This window comes from Emys orbicularis, chromosome 5, assembly GCF_028017835.1.
Source record: "Emys orbicularis isolate rEmyOrb1 chromosome 5, rEmyOrb1.hap1, whole genome shotgun sequence".
NCBI lineage: Eukaryota > Metazoa > Chordata > Testudines > Emydidae > Emys > Emys orbicularis.
In genome coordinates this window covers 93,950,883-93,971,641 of record NC_088687.1, presented here as the reverse complement: position 1 = coordinate 93,971,641, position 20,759 = coordinate 93,950,883, and the positions used below count along the sequence as shown (strand labels likewise).

The 20,759-nt window shown below is 39.1% G+C and overlaps 1 protein-coding gene across 7 annotated transcripts in view; it reads left to right on the top strand.

Moving 5' to 3' along the window:
- FIP1L1 (factor interacting with PAPOLA and CPSF1) overlaps positions 1-20,759 on the top strand; it is an 81,198-nt gene that overhangs the window by 51,542 nt on the left and 8,897 nt on the right. For 6 of the 7 annotated variants that reach the window (XM_065405245.1, XM_065405243.1, XM_065405240.1 and 3 more), the window contains 2 exons: positions 1,307-1,353; positions 11,052-11,271. In XM_065405245.1, the coding sequence (XP_065261317.1) occupies positions 1,307-1,353; positions 11,052-11,271 (267 nt within the window). The remainder of the gene's footprint in view (positions 1-1,306; positions 1,354-11,051; positions 11,272-20,759) is intronic. The other variant, XM_065405239.1, reaches the window with a different exon arrangement.

The window sequence follows — 20,759 nt, the reverse complement described above, 5'->3', positions numbered from 1 at the left end:
TTCAAGTCCCTGCTCCACAGTATGGAGGTGATAAAGCTTCTCAGTGAAACAGCTGAAAGAATTTTTTTTAACATAGGTCATGCACAACCCAAAGATTTACATTCCCACCAACCGGAATGTTAAAATTTGCAGAAGGAAATAAAATATATATATGAAGTACTTTTCTTAAGATTTTGCAAGTAAAGAAGACATAGCAATACAGAGAACCGTTCAAAAGGTCTGAAGTATATGCTAGCTTGACTTTGTTTCTTTGGGTCATTGTATTTTTTATGGATATTTTTATTTATTATGAGAATAAATTATATAGGTTCCTCAGTATAGTACAGTTTTGCAAAATTCTTTATCTAGTTTATATTAAAACCTTGCATTCCAGCTCTGACAAATACCCTAAAATGTTGAGACATTGCATAAGGCTTTCATTATTCTATTTTTAAAACCATACTGATCCAAAAGCCTTTTTATACTGTGAGGCTGTCTTCAAGAACAAAAGTAGCACTTAAGTAAATGTGTTAAATAAGGTGTAGTTGATTAATTCAAGCTATCTAGGAAGTGATAAAACTTATCAAAGGTTATAGAAAATTGAATTTAAGCCCTATGTGCACATCATCCTTTTCAACCTCTATATTTTACCTATTTAAGTTGGCTACCATTGAAAGAAGTAGCTCTAGAAAATATGAAGTTGATTTAGAAGAATATTTATAGAACAATCCATTTGAAGCCCACCTGCTTTTATATGCATATGTGTTCGAAAAAATTGGATTCACTTCCATACCTATTTATTTAACAGGAAGGATATTAGGAAGCTTTCATTCACAAATTTGCTTGTTGCCAAGCAATTGGGCATGGAGTATGATTTCTCTGCCAATATTTGTAACTCTTTTTTGGAATACAAGTAACATATTGAAATAGAAAATCCAGTGAGGACAAGACAGAATAGTTTATATATAATATAAAACATATTCAGACATTTTTGGGAACAAATGTTTAAAAAAATTAGGAATGTTAAGGGAGAATATGAATCCTCCTTGCTACATCAGTATTAAAATATTTATATATTAGACATCTGTGTTTGTTCAGTGCAATTGATAATTAAATTGTTTTTTATAGTAGGAAGGCTTACGATGGAGGGCATATTATTTAAATATAATCCCCTTTAAAATATACTCTTTTAGTCACATACTTCTAAGAATTGTGAAGAATAAAATCAGGTACTATATGTGTGTGTGTATATATCTATATCTAGATATAGATATAGATCCATTCAGGTGTGGGCAGGAACCTGACTTGTATATTTACCTTTCAACAGTGGACATTCCTCTGGCTATGACAGCCGCTCTGCTCGTGCATTTCCGTGTGAGTATGGTTATCAGCTTTGAGGATTTTATTTAAGCTTTGTTAAAAATTGTTTAAAATAGCTATAGCTACGTTGTTTCAGTTTAAATGTAAACAAGAATCTATCTATTAGTCAAAATAAGATGGTGCAAAAGATCAAAATGAGTATTATCATGACTGAATTCCTAGCACCTCATATTAGCAGCTACTGGTAAATACCTGCTTACCTATTCATTCATTTTTCTGTCCTCTAAATTGAAATTTTTGTGATGGGGGCATTCTTTCAATGCGAATGTGTTTGTTTTTTAAAAACCATGCAAACACCAATAGAATTCAGTGTGTATCACTAGCAGGTGGACAGACATCATTTTCTCTTCATGTACCTTCAAAACTGTACCCAACAAAATCTGTAACAGTGGTTGGAAAGATGCAAACTTGTTTTGTTAAGGTATTTTTCCTGCAAATGCTATAAACTTGTTGCAGATGGCAATGGAAGGCGAGTAGTTCAGTATTTTCTTGGTATATGTGTGCGCTGTGGGGCACTGGATAATCTAGTACACTCCGTGTGTGTGTGTGTGTGTGTGTGTGTGCGCGTGCCCCCTTTCTAGAGCAAGATTTCATTTCCTATTTAAAAAAAAAAGTAAGGTGAATTGATTTAAATCACAGATTGTAATCATGATTTAAATCAGCAATCAGGAATCCTTGATTTAAATCATGTGTTTTAATTGTGTTTTGCATTTGTACTTACGTTCTTTTCCTAAAGAAAGATTGATTCTCATTGGTTGGTAACCATTAAAACATGTTGACTTGAAACTCAGTACAGTCTTTATTCTAAGTTTGATACTCTTTTTTTTGCTAACCAGGAGAATACACTATATCTCTACACATTTACTTAAGCAGTTTATATAACTTAATTTACATTTATTCAGATTCTTAATTTTTACATGTTAGAAAATTGTGAATAATGCATTTCTTATTTACTAGATAAGGATTCATTTTTTACTTGTGATTTGTGTCAAGTTCTGTTTGGATGGTAATTCAAAATCAATTAAAAATGCACAACAGCACCACCTTTTTTATTAAATAAAACTACTGTAAGTGCTGGAAACGTAAGAAAAAAATTATCAAATGTATCAAAACACATTTTGCTTTTAAAGCTAACTGATTTATTAAAGAAAGGAAGTATTGTCTGTAGTTAGTTAATTAAGCCGATTGTTTCTGCATCACCAAATCCATCAAGGCTTTAGAACTAGTAGATCTCAGCCTCTCACACTTAGTTTTTATTCATAGATTGAAAGAGGAAAGCTGTCCTTTTTAAACTCCCAATTAGTTTAATAACTTCGAAGAGTAATTTAACTGTGTTAGTTGAGTAAACTGAAATGACAGATTTTTTTCTATAACTGCAAAACAGAGGCAATTGCTGTCAAAAGCTGGTCTAGTACTTCGGCAGACTCTGGTTCTAGGTGCTTAGCAGTGACGTCCACCAGTTCAGTGGTCTGCCTTTCTTTAAAACTTGGCAACAAACGTATTGCTTAATATTATTTTTTTGTATTTAATGTAAATTACTTAATAGCTTATTGAAGTTATTATAATAAGGTTAGGCCTCCTCAACATCGGTTGTCAATTTGAAATGTAAATTTAAGTAGGTTTATTTAAAAAATAAAACTGTATTTAATTTAAATTAAGAAGACATTTAATGTAATTAATTTTACAATTAATGTAAATCTTATTAATGTTACACAAATAACCTTAACTCTGTCATTCCTAACTTCTGAGTGCTTGAGTTTGCAAACATTTTTCAATGTATTTTTTGTAGTTTTTTTTAAACTTCCTAGCTTTTTAAAAAAGCAAACTGAAAAACCAACAGTTCCATCCTGTGTAATCATATTAATACCCAAATGATTTATCTTCAGGATTAGAAACTTGAGATGCACAGCATCTGCCACTTGAGCTAAGAGTAAATGATAACAGTAGTAGGTTGTCGTGCTCTGTGGGCCAGCCACTAGAGTGAGATAAGGTGCACATTTTGCTGGTCACCATCTCTGCTCTCTACTTCTCATTCCAGTCCCCACATTCCCACTCTGTCTTTTCCATGACTGTCTCTTCTTTTTCTCCCCCATTCCAGTTCTCCCTGCTCTCAATTACTGTGCTCAGTGCCACAGGGCCCTCTGGGTGCTGGAAGCAGCAATTTCAGAGAAAGTGCTGCTCAGACCCTGCAGCCCTGGTACAGAGTATGCTTAGTACAGACTGTGTCTTCCTGCCAAACTCCTAACAAATCTCTACTGAGCATTTTTAGAGGCTCATAACTTGGTCAAATTAGGGTGGATTTTCATAGGAATGGCAAAAGACATATCCCTGACCTCAGGGCAATCTCCCTACCTTAAGTTTAAGTCCTTTCTCCAAAGCATCTTCTTAATGCTTCCTAGAGCCTGGAGTGTCTTAGTGAAACAGTTGGAAGAATTTTTGAATATGGGCAAAACACCCTATTTGTCTTTAACTTTGTTCTCAGAAATAGATGAACCATGCTTCTGGAAATTTCCCCAAAAAAATTCAGACTAAGGCGCACACACAGCATGGAAAAATTGAACCCAAATATTAAAGTTTTGCAAAGTTATAAGCAAATCGAAAAGGGTCTTACCATGGAAAGTGCTGAACATTAATTATAGATGTTACTAACTACACTGCTTATAAAGAAAAAAAACCATCCACCCACTATAGTTTGCTCTTTTGCTCTTGGCTGGAGCTGTTCTCTCAGTTGAAGTCTTTATTTCACATTGGGAAATGTTTTGGTTACAAGGGTAAGCTATTTCAAGCCACCTTTATTGCTGTTCTAGATAGTGGCAGAACCAGCTCAGCATTTTCTACTTTAAAAGGCTGTGATTGGCCTGCAGGGTTGATATTAATGTCATACTGAGATTAACTCAAAAAAAAAAAAAAAAGCTCACACAGAGATGATCATCCTTGCAATGAATATTTTCCTGTCTCCTGGGCAAAGTAAAAGCAGGAGCAGTGCATATATGTGGTTGTGAAGACCAAGCAGCAAGTGAGAAAAAAAATGGAAAGTTGAAGGGACATTTAGTTGTGAATGGGCATACCAGAATTTTATTTTCAGGTAACTGATCACAGATGTTGGTCAAATTGACGCCTGTAGTAGAAGACAGATGTGATCTGATTAATGCATATATGCGAGTATTTATTTTTTTAAACTGTCTTTTCTACGTTAAATAATATAGTATCTGGATTTTTTTCCCATTCTCTTCTCTTATTCTCTCTAACATGATCCATTGTGGTGAATCTCTCTCCAGTGAAGACAAGCTGGAAATGGCTCCCTCCTGAAACCTATGGCTGTTGCTTATTAAGTCAGTTGGAAAAGTTAACTAGAGAGGAACATGTGATGCTTCCTCTCCTTTTTTTGCCCCCTCTGAGCGCATAGCTGACTCAGGTGCCAGTAACAAGTTTGAAACCCTAACTTTTGAGCATCACTTTTTATTTCAGAGAGTAGGAACGTATTGGCTCCTTAAAACATGCAAATCCAGTACATGATTTTTCCAGCCTCACAACTTCATTCCTAAAAAGCAAAAAATTTTACCATTATCAAAATACAATACAAGTTTTAAGTGGATGACTTCTCTCTATTTCTGTCTGTCAGAATTGCTGTAACTTGAGAGAAAATGAGGGGCTTAGTTCTTGATCCCATTTACTAAAGGCTCTCAAGTTTAAGTATTAATTTATAATGTATTAAGTCAGTTTCCTCCCATACATTTTAATTCTTCTAGGTTTAGTTCCTGGTTTTCAGTGTACATAAAAAATGTCTAAAATGTGCCATCGGTTTTCACTGGGGATATCTACAGTATTGGAAAAAATAAGCTACTTTTTTTAATGAATATATTTGTCTTGGATACAGTACATATTTCATAACAAACTCTCTTGGTAATAGATGTCTTTCAATCATTCTTTGAAGCTCAGTAGACTTGGACTTTGTCAGACAAACAGTGGGGGCGAAAGACCTCTCTGGCTTTAAGATTAAGCTTGATAAGTTTATGGAGGGGATGGTTTGATGGGATAACGTGATTTTAGTCAATAGGTCAATAACGTGCCATCGCTGGTAATTAGTATCAATGGTCAATGTGGGTCTGGCTGGAGAATCTTGCCCGCATGCTCGGGGTTCTGCTGATCGCCATATTTGGGGTCGGGAAGGAATTTTCCTCCAGGGTAGATTGGCAGAGGCCCTGGAGGTTTTTCGCCTTCCTCCGCAGCATGGGGCAGGGGTCGCTTGCTGGAGGATTCTCTGCGACTTGAAGTCTTTAAATCATGATTTGGGGACTTCAACAGCTGAGTCAAGGGAGAGAATTATTCCAGGAGTGGGTGGGTCAGCTTTTGTGGCCTGCATCATGCGGGAGGTCAGACTAGATGATCATAATGGTCCCTTCTGACCTTAAAGTCTATGAGTCTAAATGTGGAGAGTGAGTTTCTGCCACATAGACCTCCTGTTACCTACCTGCAGATGTTCATGTGTAGGGACTGTTAGCAAGAGGTTCCCACCTGATCTCAGTTGTTGCAGTAGTGTATAAGGAGAGATTAATGTGGACCAAAACCATGTGGAGCTTTATCGACTATATCTTGCATTTGTACTCGGGTGCAATTCGGAAGTTTGCAGTTTTCAGAGAACAGAATGTTCACTTTGGGTGACATAAAGTAGGATGCTGCTATATGCTGTATTGGCCCTAGCTTCCCAAAAGGGTATTGAAATAATCTAATCTGCGGATCACAACTCAGAAATGACTGCCACTGTACACAACTGTGGAGAAGTGGTTGCAAACATCTTAGCAGACTCAGATGGGAGAAATATCACTTTTGTCTACAGATGCTGCCTCAGAAAACAAGAGTAATTGGGAATCCAAAAATACTCCCAAATTGTGGGCCTGCTTTGAAACAGGTGGTTGAGCCCCTTTAATAACAGGAGCCAAGTGCCAGTTTTGCCAAACCCATCAGTTCCTTACCCAGCCTACTAGGACCAAGAATCTTCTCAGTTTTGTCTGGATTGAGCCTCAGACTGCTCATTTCTATTCATATTCTAATTTCTGGAAAAGTAGACACTGGACCATCTGTTTTTGGAAAAAAGCATCAGGCTGTGTTACCTGCATACTGATGATTTCAGCCCAAATGTCTTGCTGTCTTCTGTTCAACGGTCTATGAGCCCACTAGAGAAGGGATAACAAATTTTGTGGAACCCTACACAAAAGAGCTCTCAGAAGAGTGATTGTCCAACATCACCCTCTGAAATCTGGTTGAAAGGAGGGTTGGCTTTCTCCCTGTCTCCCCAATCAGTAGCAAGACCAAAAACAAACAAACAAATCCAACTATGGTTAGTGATATCAAAGTCTAACAGATATAAAAGAATCACTTTAGTAGTTCAGAGTGGCATCTGTGCATTCCCAGTATTGGTATAAGGCACCCTAATACCTCAGGACCAATGGAGGATCTCAGAAAGAGTCTAGGACTAAAACACTGATTCAGTAAGCTTCTGTAAGAAGTTCTGTCGTCATGACTCTGGGAGACTTTCTACTAAAAAGGTCTCCAAAGGCACAAGTAGTGAGTTGCTAATCCTCATTTGGTGCTGTAACCTGATACAAGACAACCCCTTTCTAATCAAGACTTTGCAAGTGGGCCTTCCAAGGAAGGACTGGTGATCTTGAGAGGCTGCACAATGCAGAAAAGATTTCCAGTAAAGATTCTACCATCAGATCCAGCCAGAGTTTGGGCGAAGGTCTGGACTAGTTGTCTCATTCATCTGAATAAGGGTGCTCAACTGAAATCATCCGGCAGAAGAAAAAATCCCAAGAGACAATCTTTGAGGATGCTGTTGGAGGGACATTGGATGATTGGAACTGTCAGTAATGCTGAACTCCAGTTACTTTCCCAAAGGGCAGAGGGACAGAATTGAAGGAAACCAGACAGAACCATGTGTTGAGGAAGGAAAGAAAGAGAGAGAGAGAAAGAAAGAAAGGCCTAGAGAAAACAAAAAACTCAGCTGAATACAGACGTCTTCAGCATTAATTTAGGCAAAAAATATTAATGCACTCAGTTACTAATGATAGAGAAAAGGCCTTAATGTTGCCACGCATGCACAGTGACCCACAAGAAAGGAAACATATTGTAAAGATACTTTCGAAAACATGACATTTTTTTAACATGAGCAGTATGTTAAATATAAAAATATCACCCTTTTGAGAAAAATAATATATTTTCAGTATATCCCTACATATTTTCAATCATTTATAGACATATAGTTTGTAAAATGTTTTATGGAACATATGTTAATTGATATAATCAATGTCATATTTACATATTTTCTTTTTGATTACCTAGTAGTTTAAACATATTAAGCATATATTAGGGATGTATAAATGCTATTCTTTTATATGGTATATATTTGACAAAATAGGAGTCTTGCTGTTTTCTACGCCCAAATTAGCACTTTTTTCATACTCTGCAAGTCAACAGACTTCTCTTGCCATGATTCCTGCTGCTTTGGCTTTTTTGATTGATTTGAAGGGTGATTCTGTCTTAAATTATCAACTAAATATCTATTTTTACTCCTTAAGACCGTTTTTGAATGCATGACCTACTATAATCAACTTTATTAATGTTGCTTGAACATACTAGATTTTTTAGACTGAATTTTATGAAGGAGATTATAAAGGAAGATGTTTAAAGGTGACCTTCAAAGAGCAAAAAATTGACTTGTCTGTTTTTTTTGCTTCATAATGTATAGAAAATGCTTGCTAGCTCTCTTTTATAAATGAATGTTATAAGGGCTTTTTATTTTTGATTTTGTTTTCCTGCTGATGTTTTATCTTAGAATGTCAGGAATGTTGTCTAGCCTTCTCAGGCTTTGCTAGAAGTCTGAGACATGGATTGTGAGCTCTCTTAGTTCTTAACTGAAAGGACCAGAGTTGTTTGAATCCTTAAGAAATGCATCTTTTCTCTTGAAAGTTGCAGTAGTATTAGTATTAACAAAAAAACAAAATTTTAAACAGTTTAAAATCACTTAATTTCTCTGTCATAATGCTATCAGTTCTCCAATTGTCCATAGGGTCTTCAAGGAAAAATGAGGTAGACGTGATCAGAATTTCTAATCTGGTGCCCCTGGTCTTCCCTCTAACTGTGGGTTTTGAGGTGATGTTTACTCATAGGTCTGTGAGTACTGATACTCTTCCCAGTCTAATGTTCTCTCTCCATTTAAAATGGAATTACAAATTTAGTATAAGTATTGCAAAAAAGTTCTAAAAACAGCTCTTTCTACAACACAAATAAGATCAGCTAATGTTTTGCTGTTGTACATGACACAGTATAGTCTTACTTGTATGAAACTGTTCTCCAAAGCAGCGTTAGTCTCCAGCTGTATTGAATAAATTGAAAATTTCCCGTACCTGAAATAACCTTATTTGCTACTCCTCTCTCCCAATCTAGAAATGATCAGTAGCATTGCTTCATTGTGAAGCTTAGTACAAATCAATCAAGAAGAAACACAATAGTTAGATTTGTTCCTAGTAGAAGACACAAAATACTAAGCTTGATTATGTTTGAAAGCAATTCTATTTTTTAACTTCTTGCATGTTGAGAACTCTTATAGATGAAATCCGAATAGCTGCAATCCGAGCTATATAAAGCCAGAGCACTGGGTCACGTTGGATCACTGAGATGCAAATGACATACTTTGCTTATGTCAGATGAATTTTTTGGTGTATTTGGCAGAATATGGAAATCACTGTAGTTATTGCATAGGAGGGAGCAGACAGAATCAGCATGGATGTAGATTCCATAATAAGTAAAAATCATTACCATTTCTGTTTTGCAACTTACATTTAATGTAAACAATAGAATTTAGTAAATATAATTTCATATTTTTAATTAGAACAGTCTCTCTCATCCAGTGTATTCAAGCCCTGGAGACCATCCATATCTTGTTGAAATCATGGCAAGTTAAGGAAATTAGCAGTCTTTAAAGTCCAGCTGTTTGGTTTTTTTGTGTTTTGCTATTTCTGGTTGCTTTCCTTACATAGAATAATTTCAGTTTTGGCAGCATAATAAACAAAACACTGTTGTTCTAGGATTTTTTTAACTCCTCGTTTTCCCTATATTCCTAAACTCAAACATCAGCTAATGTTTGTTCAGCATTTTGTAGATGTAAAGCACTGTATTGCTGCTGCTGCTGTTATGCATTATATGGGTTGTCACTGGAAATAGTATTTTAATGCTGAAGTTCCTCCTCCCTCTCCCTATCTTCCCCCTCTCAAAGGATCTTTTGTATTAGTTCATGGAGCCTTTGGCGAACCAGTACTTGCACTCTGCTGCAGGCACATTCACAGGCATCTTAGACAAAGAAGACTGAACATGACTCTTGTCAGAACCCATTAGTGCTGCCTCTTCGTGCACTTCCGTAACACTTTATATTTTTGAAAGCTCTGTACAGTTGTTAACTTGCCCTCATAACAACACATGAGTTAGATAAGTATTATTCTATTTTACAGATGGAGAAACGTGGTAACTCACTGCAGTTAAACTGATTTATCTAAAGCCACACAGTGAGTTGGTCGCAAAGCAGATAAGAGCACTCAGGAATTCTTAACTTTGAGACCCTAAGTCCACTAGAGAGTGCTGTGTCTCAGTAAAATAAAGCAGTCACTGTTGGGTAGAATGAGGCACTCCAATTGCCCCATTGAGCATTATCTTTGGGCTACTAAGCCAGGTCTCTAGTCATTTTGGTGTCTTCCTGACATCAGAACATTCTGGAGAGTCTTTCTATCCCACTGCTGATTACAGAAAATTCTTGAGTGCGAGAGGATGTTTTCTTATCAGAAAGTCTGGTTTAAAATTTTTCTCCTCTAAACAAGTATATTCTGTTTTACAAAAAGTCTTAAACTGAAGTACGTGTTTCATTTTCTTAAAATGTAATATGTTTTAATAATAACTGGTTCTTGATGAACGTTTATTAGAATGGTATATTTGTATAAGATAAACAAAATAATTATTTCCTTTAGCTGGTTATAATAGCTTCCCCAAGGCTAATTTACAGAAGAGACTTCCACATTTACTATTATGTTCATTGGAAATGCTTTGAAAAATATATAGTGTAGAATATGAACTCGAGAGAAAATATGGAATGTAACTGTCAAAAATTGTACATTTAGTTGCAACTATTTTTATTTTGTGTACCTTTTTACTTCCGTAATGTTTTTCTTTAAAATAATTAAACTGACCAAAGTAGGAAACACTTTTTCCTCCCCCTTTTTTAATTATACTTTCAGAGCCACATCATTTAAAAGGATCTATGTTCGAGCTGTTTTTATTTCCTGTTTGTTTGTTTTGCAAAAGTAAAACTAAGCTAATCACACAAAAAATCGGATCCTTCTTAGGAAGTGTTTGTGTAACTGTTTTGTTTGTAGTGATCTAGAATTCAGACATTCTGCATGATATATATCTGAAGAAATTAAATGTACGCTGGTAACCATATATCCTCGGAATTAAAATGCAACAGAAGAGGGTCTGAGATCTTGGATTGCCATCATAGTAAAATACTGTACCTAGTTTCAAGTAATATGTAGACTTGTGAAGGAAAAAATGTGCATGTACAAAACTCTCTCTCATTTCAAGAGTGAATCATATTATATTTTACCAGCTTTTGTTCTTGCTAATACCAGCATTTTTTTCTTTAGTCACCTTTCCGCACCTTGCAGGTTCTGCGCCTTCGTGGCCTAGTCTTGTGGACACCAGCAAACAGTGGGATTATTATGCACGAAGAGAGAAAGATAGGGAACGAGAGAGAGAGAGAGACCGAGAGAGGGATCGTGATCGTGATCGTGATAGGGAACGAGAACGTACCAGAGAGAGAGACAGGGAACGTGATCACAGCCCAACTCCAAGTGTTTTCAACAGGTTAGTAATAAAATAGTTAACTATAATACTGTGTTTAAGTGTTGTGTCCATATTAGGTAGTGTGCTTCAACACTTAAAACCCTTGGTGTGCAGCTGTATGTTTTCAAGGGACGAGAGGGTGTGAGTCTCCGTCTCCCTTTGTTTTCTGTTGGAAACTAGCAACAATTTCCAAATGTAAAACAGAAGTGTAAAAATATACTTTATGTACTAACTACTTATAGGGCTGCAGGCATTAAGAATGTGATTTAAGCTTTGTGTATGAGGGAGAGAAGCAGCTCTTTGACCTCATTAATTCCAAAAACAACTGTGGAATCTGTGGGTTCTCTATTATTTTACAATTGGAATTTCTGCTTCTTTTCTAAGAGCAATGTCCACATACGGTTGACTCTGATTTGAAACGGTAGTATTACTGCCTGCTAAAAATGGGTTGATTTGTTTGGTGGGTTTTGAGAGTAGTTGGGAATGAATAATGTTCTGTCCAAGCTATTTATTTGTGAACTGCAGGCTTCACTAAAAGGTCAAGAACTTTTTGTTTTCAGACAGATAACTCCTTTATTGACATTTCAACTCTTTAATAATTTTTATTTTTTAAGTGATTAAACTTAGACACTACTGCTATCTTTGATATGTCTTTGTGCACAAGAACAGAGCATTTAATGTTGAATTGGATGTGACCCAAATAAATTGAGGGCTATAGACTTACAAACTTAGTATAAACTTTGCTCAGGCAGTTTTTCATGCTTTTCTAATGGTCGCAAAATATTGTGGGATTAGTCCCTTGACTCTTCAGTTAATTGTTTTGATCGGTTTCATGTTTACAGGATATACACATTAGCCATTAAATTGATTTTGGGACTGTCACCTTAATTGTTTTATGTTGCTGAACCTGAGCAGAACACTAGGAATTAGTATTACCTTAGTTAAGAGAAATGGATTTTTTTAAAATCATCTTTATCAATCATTACAGGCATAAGAGAATTGTTAAAGACCTAAATTAGGTGCAAGAAAACTTAGTTTTTATTTTGTGCAGACACTGACATTGTGGTGTTGTGGTCCTGTACTGTGTCTGTGTTTTGTGTTACAAATTACTGGGTCAGTGTTTAAGAACTTAAGTCCAATTTAAACATCTGTTTCTCAGGCAGCTTGATTGAAGGCCAGAAAGAAGGCTGGTCATTCAAGGGTGCTTGAAATGAACCTTAATGACTTCCAGGCCCAGTGAAGTCTCTGTGTTGCTGCCAGAGATATCAGTAAAGGAGGGGGAAGAGGAGGCCTGAGCCTTTTTTTTTTTTTTTTAAATGTGACTAAATTATCCACCATCTGCAGCAAAGCTGCTGCCACATTGCTATAAGGAACCAAGAGGCCCTTAACGAGTAAAAAGTAGATTTGGGAGTAACAGAGAAGGTGGGAGAAGATTTAAAAGGACAGATAATTCACATACGGTAATGTTGTTTTTTAAGCTTATTTACAGTTTCATTCACTTTTCAAAAATAAAAACACCTGTGAGGAGGAAGAAGGGAACGAGAACTTCACACATCACAAAGATGCATTAAATGTCAGGGAAAGAATACTTACCATTGGTGTCTTTTTTCCTCTCTGTTTAAAACTACCAGAAACAATACTTCTATGAGATTTAAAATAGGCATCATGTTTTGTGCAGGGAAAACTAAAATGAGGCTATATAGCCCTGCAAATGAAAAATCTGTGTTCTATTGCATTTCTTACCAGTGTAAGATAACCGGAGTGCATGTTACTGAAATGTGCAAGTTAATGTGGTTTTAAAATGATCCCACAACCATCTTGCCACCTTCTTCCCATACTACACCTCTCTGTATATGAAAATTCAAATGATGCCTTCTTTCTTGGATTATAATCTCTTCAAGGCAAAGACCACATCTTCCTTTGTTCTGAGGTACAATTTTAAAGTTAGTTATCACTAACAATGTAAAGTGCAAGTACTTGATTGACTTCCTCCCTGTATTGGAACTCATTCTTAGCATTCATTCTTAGCAGGGTATCTTATAAAGAATGAATTCTATTGTTTAAATCAATTTGAAGGGTTTTAGCAAAATTTATGATAAAACTTTCAAATATGGATGCCTTAAATTAGGTACCTAAATAGAAGTGGGATTTTCAGGTATGCTGAGCATCCTCAACTGTCACTGAAGTGAACAGCAGTTGTAGGTTCTCAGAACCTCTAAAATTATGCCCATTTCTGATTTGATGTCTAAATATGGATTCAGATGTTGACCTTTAAGCACCCATGTTTGAAAATTGTGGGCATAAAATGTGTGTGTGTAGTGGGGTGTACACTAACGTTTACTGTGTGTGTGTTCAAATATTGTGTGTACGCACATGCAGTGTTATCACCTAGATGATAAAATAGTGGAATCACGATAATTTTTTTATTACAAAGTTCTGTGTATTGTCATACACGTTTGCCCTCTGTACACTAATCCATCTCTCATTGGGAATATTTCTGACAATCAGAATGTGAGCAGCTTCAAATACCCATAGTTTATTACTTTAAGCTACCTACCAGGCAGAGAAATGTTGGTTCCTTTTGTCCGAAGTCATGGAATCTCTGCTCCTGCTCTGAAGACCCACTGATCCATTGCCCAAGGCCGGCTGTATTTGTTCAGTCCTGCACCAGTGACTGGTTTTAAGGTCCAATATTACACAACTCTGCAGGGCAAAAAAAATCAGCTTTAAATTATTGAAAAGGGGAATGTGAGACATGTTTACCTATCAGTTGGTAATTTTTGAGATACAGCAGAATAAAGATACGAGGGAGTAATAAGAAAATATAAGCCCTGCCTCTCTAAAGGTGCACAGTGAGCTAGATTCAATTTGACATGTATAGCCAGAGAAAATGGTTATACATACCAGGATCCAGTCACCTTTACACTTTAGGATGACTACGGTGCAAGCAAGGTAAAAAAGCATTTACAATTTTAGGTTGTGTGAGAGCAAATTGAATAACTCCAGAGATGGACAGGAATGATGATAGTAGGCAGATATAGGTAACAATAGCTATTGTACAGAGAATAAACTATTCCACTTCTCCTCATCTCTCCACTCCCAGTGGCACACCTAATCAACCATTTCATTGTTGAATTGCTGATGTAATCCAGTGCTGTGTGCCTGATGGGATGATGGATTGTCATAGTTTTAATGACAAAAAGGGAAACCATTACAAAGGACTTGAATCTTGCGGAGGAGGGAAGGTAGTACATACCTAGTTGGTTGAGTCTCAGACATGTGGCCTGCTTAGAGGGCTAGAAAGAAACTGGTACAGATAAGAGTGCGTTCTAGAAATCTAGGATATTGCTTTTTTCACTGTAACAACATGGATTGTATTTATCTGGAATTAGCTTTTACAGAGTTTTACAAAATATGCTAAGCATTCAGGTTTTTTTAATCTAATTGTATTGCGCTGTTTAAATTTTTTTTTTTTTTTTTTTTGTTACCTATAGCCAAGGTGGCTTTAGACTGAAAATGTCATGCAGACCATCTTGAAGAGGTAGAATAATTTCAACCTCCTAAGAAGAGATAGGATCCAGATAAGCTTCCTTTCGCTATCGCACTTGGATTTCTCTGTCAAAAAGGGCACTGATTAAATATTAAATTCTTTGTTGAGTGGTGTCTCTAGGGGTGCTTCACTTTGTGCGTGCTGGTGTAACTGTGCCTGGGATTGGAGATCTTCGGTAGCAGTGCCTATTGGGCTCATCTCCGTCATGTGCTCATCCCCGTCACACATTGTGAGCGGTGTCTATATACCACTGTGCGACCCAACATCGGTCAGTTCCTTCTCAACTGTCCTTGGTCTGGGACAGAGCCTCTAGCAGAGCCCTTCATCACTCGTAGTGCCTTTAGATGTTTTAGGTTTCCGTTTAAGATAGTTGTTAGCAGTTTTTCTCCCTCTTTTATTCTCCCTCTCTGTTATTTCCTAGTAGAGATTCCAGAGCCCTTCCCAATCGGGAAGTTCTCCCCTCACAGGACTGTGCCCGGATCCCCTGAGGTGCTTCTCTTGCTGTGAGGCCATTCCCTTGAGTGATGGGCACTCCCAGTGCATTTTGGGCCTGGGAGAGAGGTACATATATTAGCAGTTGCTCCCACTGCCTTAACTTAAAGGCACAGGCCAAAAAAGACTGTGACCCCAACTCAAGTTAATTATGATGAAGAACACATTATGGTCTGCCTCAGACCCTTGTCCTGAGACCTCTTTTCTGCAGCACTGACCCCACTCGGCATCATCAACTGCTGACCCCGACTCCTCGCGCGCTGTGAAGGGAGTCTGCTCTCTCCTGTCCAGAAGACAAAATGTGCATTCCGGGCACTCTCCAAGGAGCCACCCCAAAAAAGACCATCCCAGTGAGATCTGTGGCTGCCATGTCTTCTTCACTGAGATGTAGCTGTTCTGACCATCTGAGTACCTCCAGTACCGAGACTAGTGGCAGGCCCAAAGACCCTAAGAGGGCAGGACCACATGAGAGGATTCCACCATGTGAGACCGACAAGGGTAATGATAGACTACTCCACTGCACAACCTTCCATCATACCCCACAGCATGGTGCATCGTAAATCCCATATACATCCCCGATAACGGGAGTGCACAACTGAACCAGGTCCTTGGTATGGGCACCCATGGATGCCACCTAACATGCCTATTCCCCCACAATGGCCATATTGGGACTCATGGGGGTGTATAGTCAATCCTTTCCTCAGCCATCCTCTCTCAGGAGGGCCTTAAATATCCGCTTTCCATCTTCCTTGGTATCCAGGCCCCTGGAGCCAGAGCTAGAATTTCTGAAGAAGCAAGAAGTGGAATTAGAGGAAGAAGGCAGACCACTGGCCAACATCTTGTTCTCTCCATATGAGGCAATCCTGCCACAGCCTCCCACTACGGATGACTTTAGCCGCTTCCAAGAACTCTTTCAACACAGACAAGTGTAGTGGACATTCTACAGATCCCACTAGAGGAAGTCTGTGAGCAACAACATAAGTTGTTAGATATCTTACAGACCTTCACATCGGCAAGAATCGCGCTTCCTGTCAACGAAGCCATATTAGACCTAGTTAAGGTAATCTGGCAGACCCCTGCATCCATACCACCAGTCTGCAAGTGGGTGGACAAAAAATATGTCCTTGCAAAAAAGAGAGAGGGTTTTTATTTTCCCACCCTATTCCTAATTCCCTCATACTTAATGTAGTGAACGAGAGAGGGATATAACATCATTCTTGGAAAAACCCCTACAATAAAGAATTGAAGAGGCTAGACCTCTTCAGCCGCAAGGCCTACTCATCCACCACACTCCAGTTCAGGATTGCTACTTCCAAGGCGCTTCTATAAATTATAACCATTTGAACTACTCTAAGTTCACTGATTTCCTGCAACATATCCTAGACAACAAGAAGGAGCGATTTCAGGCACTCATAACTAAAAGACAGCTGTTGGGACAAACTGCTACCGGCCTCTCTGGATGCACCTGACACTGCAGCCCAATCCATAGCCACAGCTATAGTCATGAGACACGCCTCGTGGCTACATCTATGGGGGTTCCCCAAAGAAGTACAGACCACAGTGGAGGATATCCTGTTTGGGGGTCCCAAACTTTTCACTGAGAATATTGACGAGTCCCTTCATTCCCTGAAGAATTTGAGGGCAACACTATGCTCCCTCAGCATTTATACACCAAAACAAAGACAAGGTAGATGTCAAACTATTGCTAGTTCTCGTCCTCCACTTTTTGGCCCCTAACAATACTACAACCCACAACGTAGATGCCAGAGACCCCCTCCTAAACATAAGCAGGGACCAGCTCAGTCAACTGCTCCTCATCCTTCCTCCTCCAAGCATCAGTTTTGAAAGTTAGGTCGAGGCCCTGAGAGCTCTCCCCCTGAATCAAATGCAGCAGCTGTCCACGTTATCTCACCAGTTTGGCAGCCATTTGACCCTGTTCATAGAATCATAGAATATCAGGGTTGGAAGGGACCTCAGGAGGTCATCTAGTCCAACCCCCTGCTCAAAGCAGGACCAATCCCCAGGCAGATTTTTGCCCCTGATCCCTAAATGGCCCCACTCAAGGATTGAACTCCTCCCCCCAAATATATGGAGATATACGTATCTCATAGAGCTGGAAGGGACCCCAAAAGGTCATCGAGTCCAGCCCCCTGCTTTCACTAGCAGGACCAAGTACTGATTTTGCCTCAGATCCCCAAGTGGCTCCCTCAAGGATTGAGCTCACAACCCTGGGTTTAGCAGGCCAGTGCTCAAACCACTGAGCTATCCCTCCTCATGGCAGACAATCACCTCCAACCAGTGGGTGTTGGAAATTATACACAAGGGATACTCCATTCCATTCCTCTCCCTCCCATACACCCATCCCCCTTTCCGTCCCTCTTCAGGGACCTTTCTCACAACCATATGGGAGGAAATAAGCCACCTTCTGCAACTGGGAGCCATAGAACCAGTCCTGTTCCATCACAGAGGGAAAGGCTTTTATTCCAACTACTTCATAATAAAAAAGAACAACAGCGGATGGAGACCTATCCTCAATTTGAAGTACCTCAACAAGTTAACAAATTGCAGTGCTTCAAGATAGTTGCGTTAGTAATTGATAATCCCAGCTTTGCAACATGGGGACTGGCTCTCAGCCCTTGATCTCCAAAATGTATATTTCCTCATCTCTATACACCCTTTAGACAGACGGTTTCTCAGATTTGCCCTACGGTTGGACCATTATCAATACAAGGTACTATCCTTTGGCCTTTCTGCAGTTCCCAGAATTTTTTCCCAAGGTCTTAGCAACTGTGCCAATACCTCCACAAACGAGGACTCATGATATTTCCTTATCTCAACAACTGCCTAATAAAGGCCCCCTTTCAACATGATGCACTCCAGGCCATAGGAGAGACAATGAACCTCCAGTCTAGGCCTTGAAATAAACACGCAAAAATTAGTACTGATAATAGGACAACTGGAATTTATCCGAGCACAGTTGGACACAATAGAGGTCAAAGCCTTCCTTCCAACTCGCAGATTCGACACAATTGTCAGTCTAATTTCCAAGGTGCAAACCAGTCCACAGATCTCTGCCTGAACTCGCAGGCAATTACTCGGTAATATGGCAGCAAATACATTCATTGTCAAACATGCCAGATTGCCTATGCACTGCCTCTAGGCCAGGCTTCGAACAGTCTACTACCACACAGACAGAACCTGAACAAATCGCTATCGGTACCACTCAAGATCAAACTCTCATTAGAAGAATGGTGGACACAGCCCCAGAATGTCTGAGGGGGGGGAATCCCCCTTTTCCAACTTCCTCTGTCATTGCTCCTGATGACAGAGGCTCCCTTCTTGGTTGGGGTTCACATTTACAGAACCACACAATACAGGACAAATGGTCCCCTTTAGAATCTATGCTCCACATCAATCTTCTAGAGCTACATGCCGTCTGCAGTGCATGCAATGCATGCCTCCACTTTCTTCCATTAATCAAGAACACAAGCATTAGAGTATTGACAGACAATGTCTCCTGCATGTTTTACATCAATAGGTTAAGGGGGATCCAGGTCTCAGTCCCTATGCACTGAAGCCCATAAGGTTGTGGAACAGGTGTATCCGAGACAGTATCCATATCTCTGCCATGTACCTACCTGGCCACCAGAACACCACAGCAGAGTCGCCAAGCAAAAAGTCCTCACAAGATCACAAGTGGGAGATACACCCGCCAACTCTACAGACTATTTTCAACCAATGGGGGTTTCCGAGCATAGACCTGTTTGCCATACCCGTCAATGCCAAATGCTCACATTTCTGCCTGAGCGCGGGCCTTGGCCACCAATCCCTCAGAGACACCTGCCTTATTACATGGAACACACCTGTTCTATACTCCTTTCCACCCTTTCCCCCTTCTTTTCAGAGTATTGTACAAGATACAAGTAGAACAGGGTAGAGTCATTCTGATAGCTCCGAACTGGCCCCTGCAAATATGGTACCCATATCTCCTGTGCATGGTGGTCTGTCCTCCTATAACCCTTCACCCGGAGCCACATCTCCTCTCTCAGCATGCAGGCACAATTCTCCACCCCAACCTGGAAATTCTTCATCTGAAGGCCTGATTCCTTCATGGTTTCAGCTCCTGAGATGACCTGCTTTATGGACATACAAGAAATCCTTTAAAATAGTAGATGTGCAACCACTCGCTAGACTTGCCTACAAAAATGGAAAAGATTCCAGCCCTAGTGTGACACTAAGCATACTCCAGCGCTTCATGCTCCCCTGCCACTCATTCTGGACTACATTCTCAAACTCAAGAAATCAGGACTCTATTTGAATTCTATTTGCATACACCTGGCTGCCATCACCACCTTCCACTGCATAGTAGAATGACAGGTTTCAGAGTAGCAGCCGTGTTAGTCTGTATCCGCAAAAAGAACAGGAGTACTTGTGGCACCTTAGAGACTAACAAATTTATTAGAGCATAAGCTTTCGTGGGCTATAACCCACTTCTTCGGATGCATATAGAGTGAAACATATATTGAGGAGATATATATATACACACATACAGAGAGCATGAATAGGTGGGAGTTGTCTTACCAACTCTGAGAGGCCAATTAAGTAAGAGAAAAAAAACTTTTGAAGTGATAATCAAGATAGCTCAGTACAGACATTTTGATAAGAAGCAAGTGTGAAAATACTTACAAGGGGAGATAGATTCAATGTTTGTAATGGCTCAGCCATTCCCAGTCTTTATTTAATCCTGAGTTGATTGTGTCTAGTTTGCATATCAATTCCAGCTCAGCAGTCTCTCTTTGGAGTCTGTTTTTGAAGTTTTTCTGTTTTAAGATAGCCACCCGCAGGTCTGTCATAGAATGGCCAGACAGGTTAAAGTGTTCTTCCACTGGTTTTTGAGTATTATGATTCCTGATGTCAGATTTGTGTCCATTAATTCTTTTGCGTAGAGACTGTCCGGTTTGGCCAATGTACATGGCAGAGGGGCATTGCTGGCACATGATGGCATATATCACATTGGTAGATGTGCAGGTGAACGAGCCCCTGATGGTATGGCTGATGTGATTAGGCCCTATGATGATGTCACTTGAATAGATATGTGGACAGAGTTGGCATCGGGCTTTGTTACAAGGATAGGTTCCTGGGTCAGTGTTTTTGTTTTTGTTCAGTGATGTGTGGTTGCTGGTGAGTATTTGCTTTAGGTTGGGGGGTTGTCTGTAAGCGAGGACAGGTCTGTCTCCCAAGATCTGTGAGAGTAAAGGATCATCTTTCAGGATAGGTTGTAGATCTCTGATGATGCGCTGGAGAGGTTTTAGTTGGGGGCTGAAGGTGACAGCTAGTGGTGTTCTGTTATTTTCTTTGTTGGCCCTGTCTTGTAGGAGGTGACTTCTGGGTACTCGTCTGGCTCTGTCAATCTGTTTTTTCACTTCAGCAGGTGGGTATTGTAGTTTTAAGAATGCTTGATAGAGAT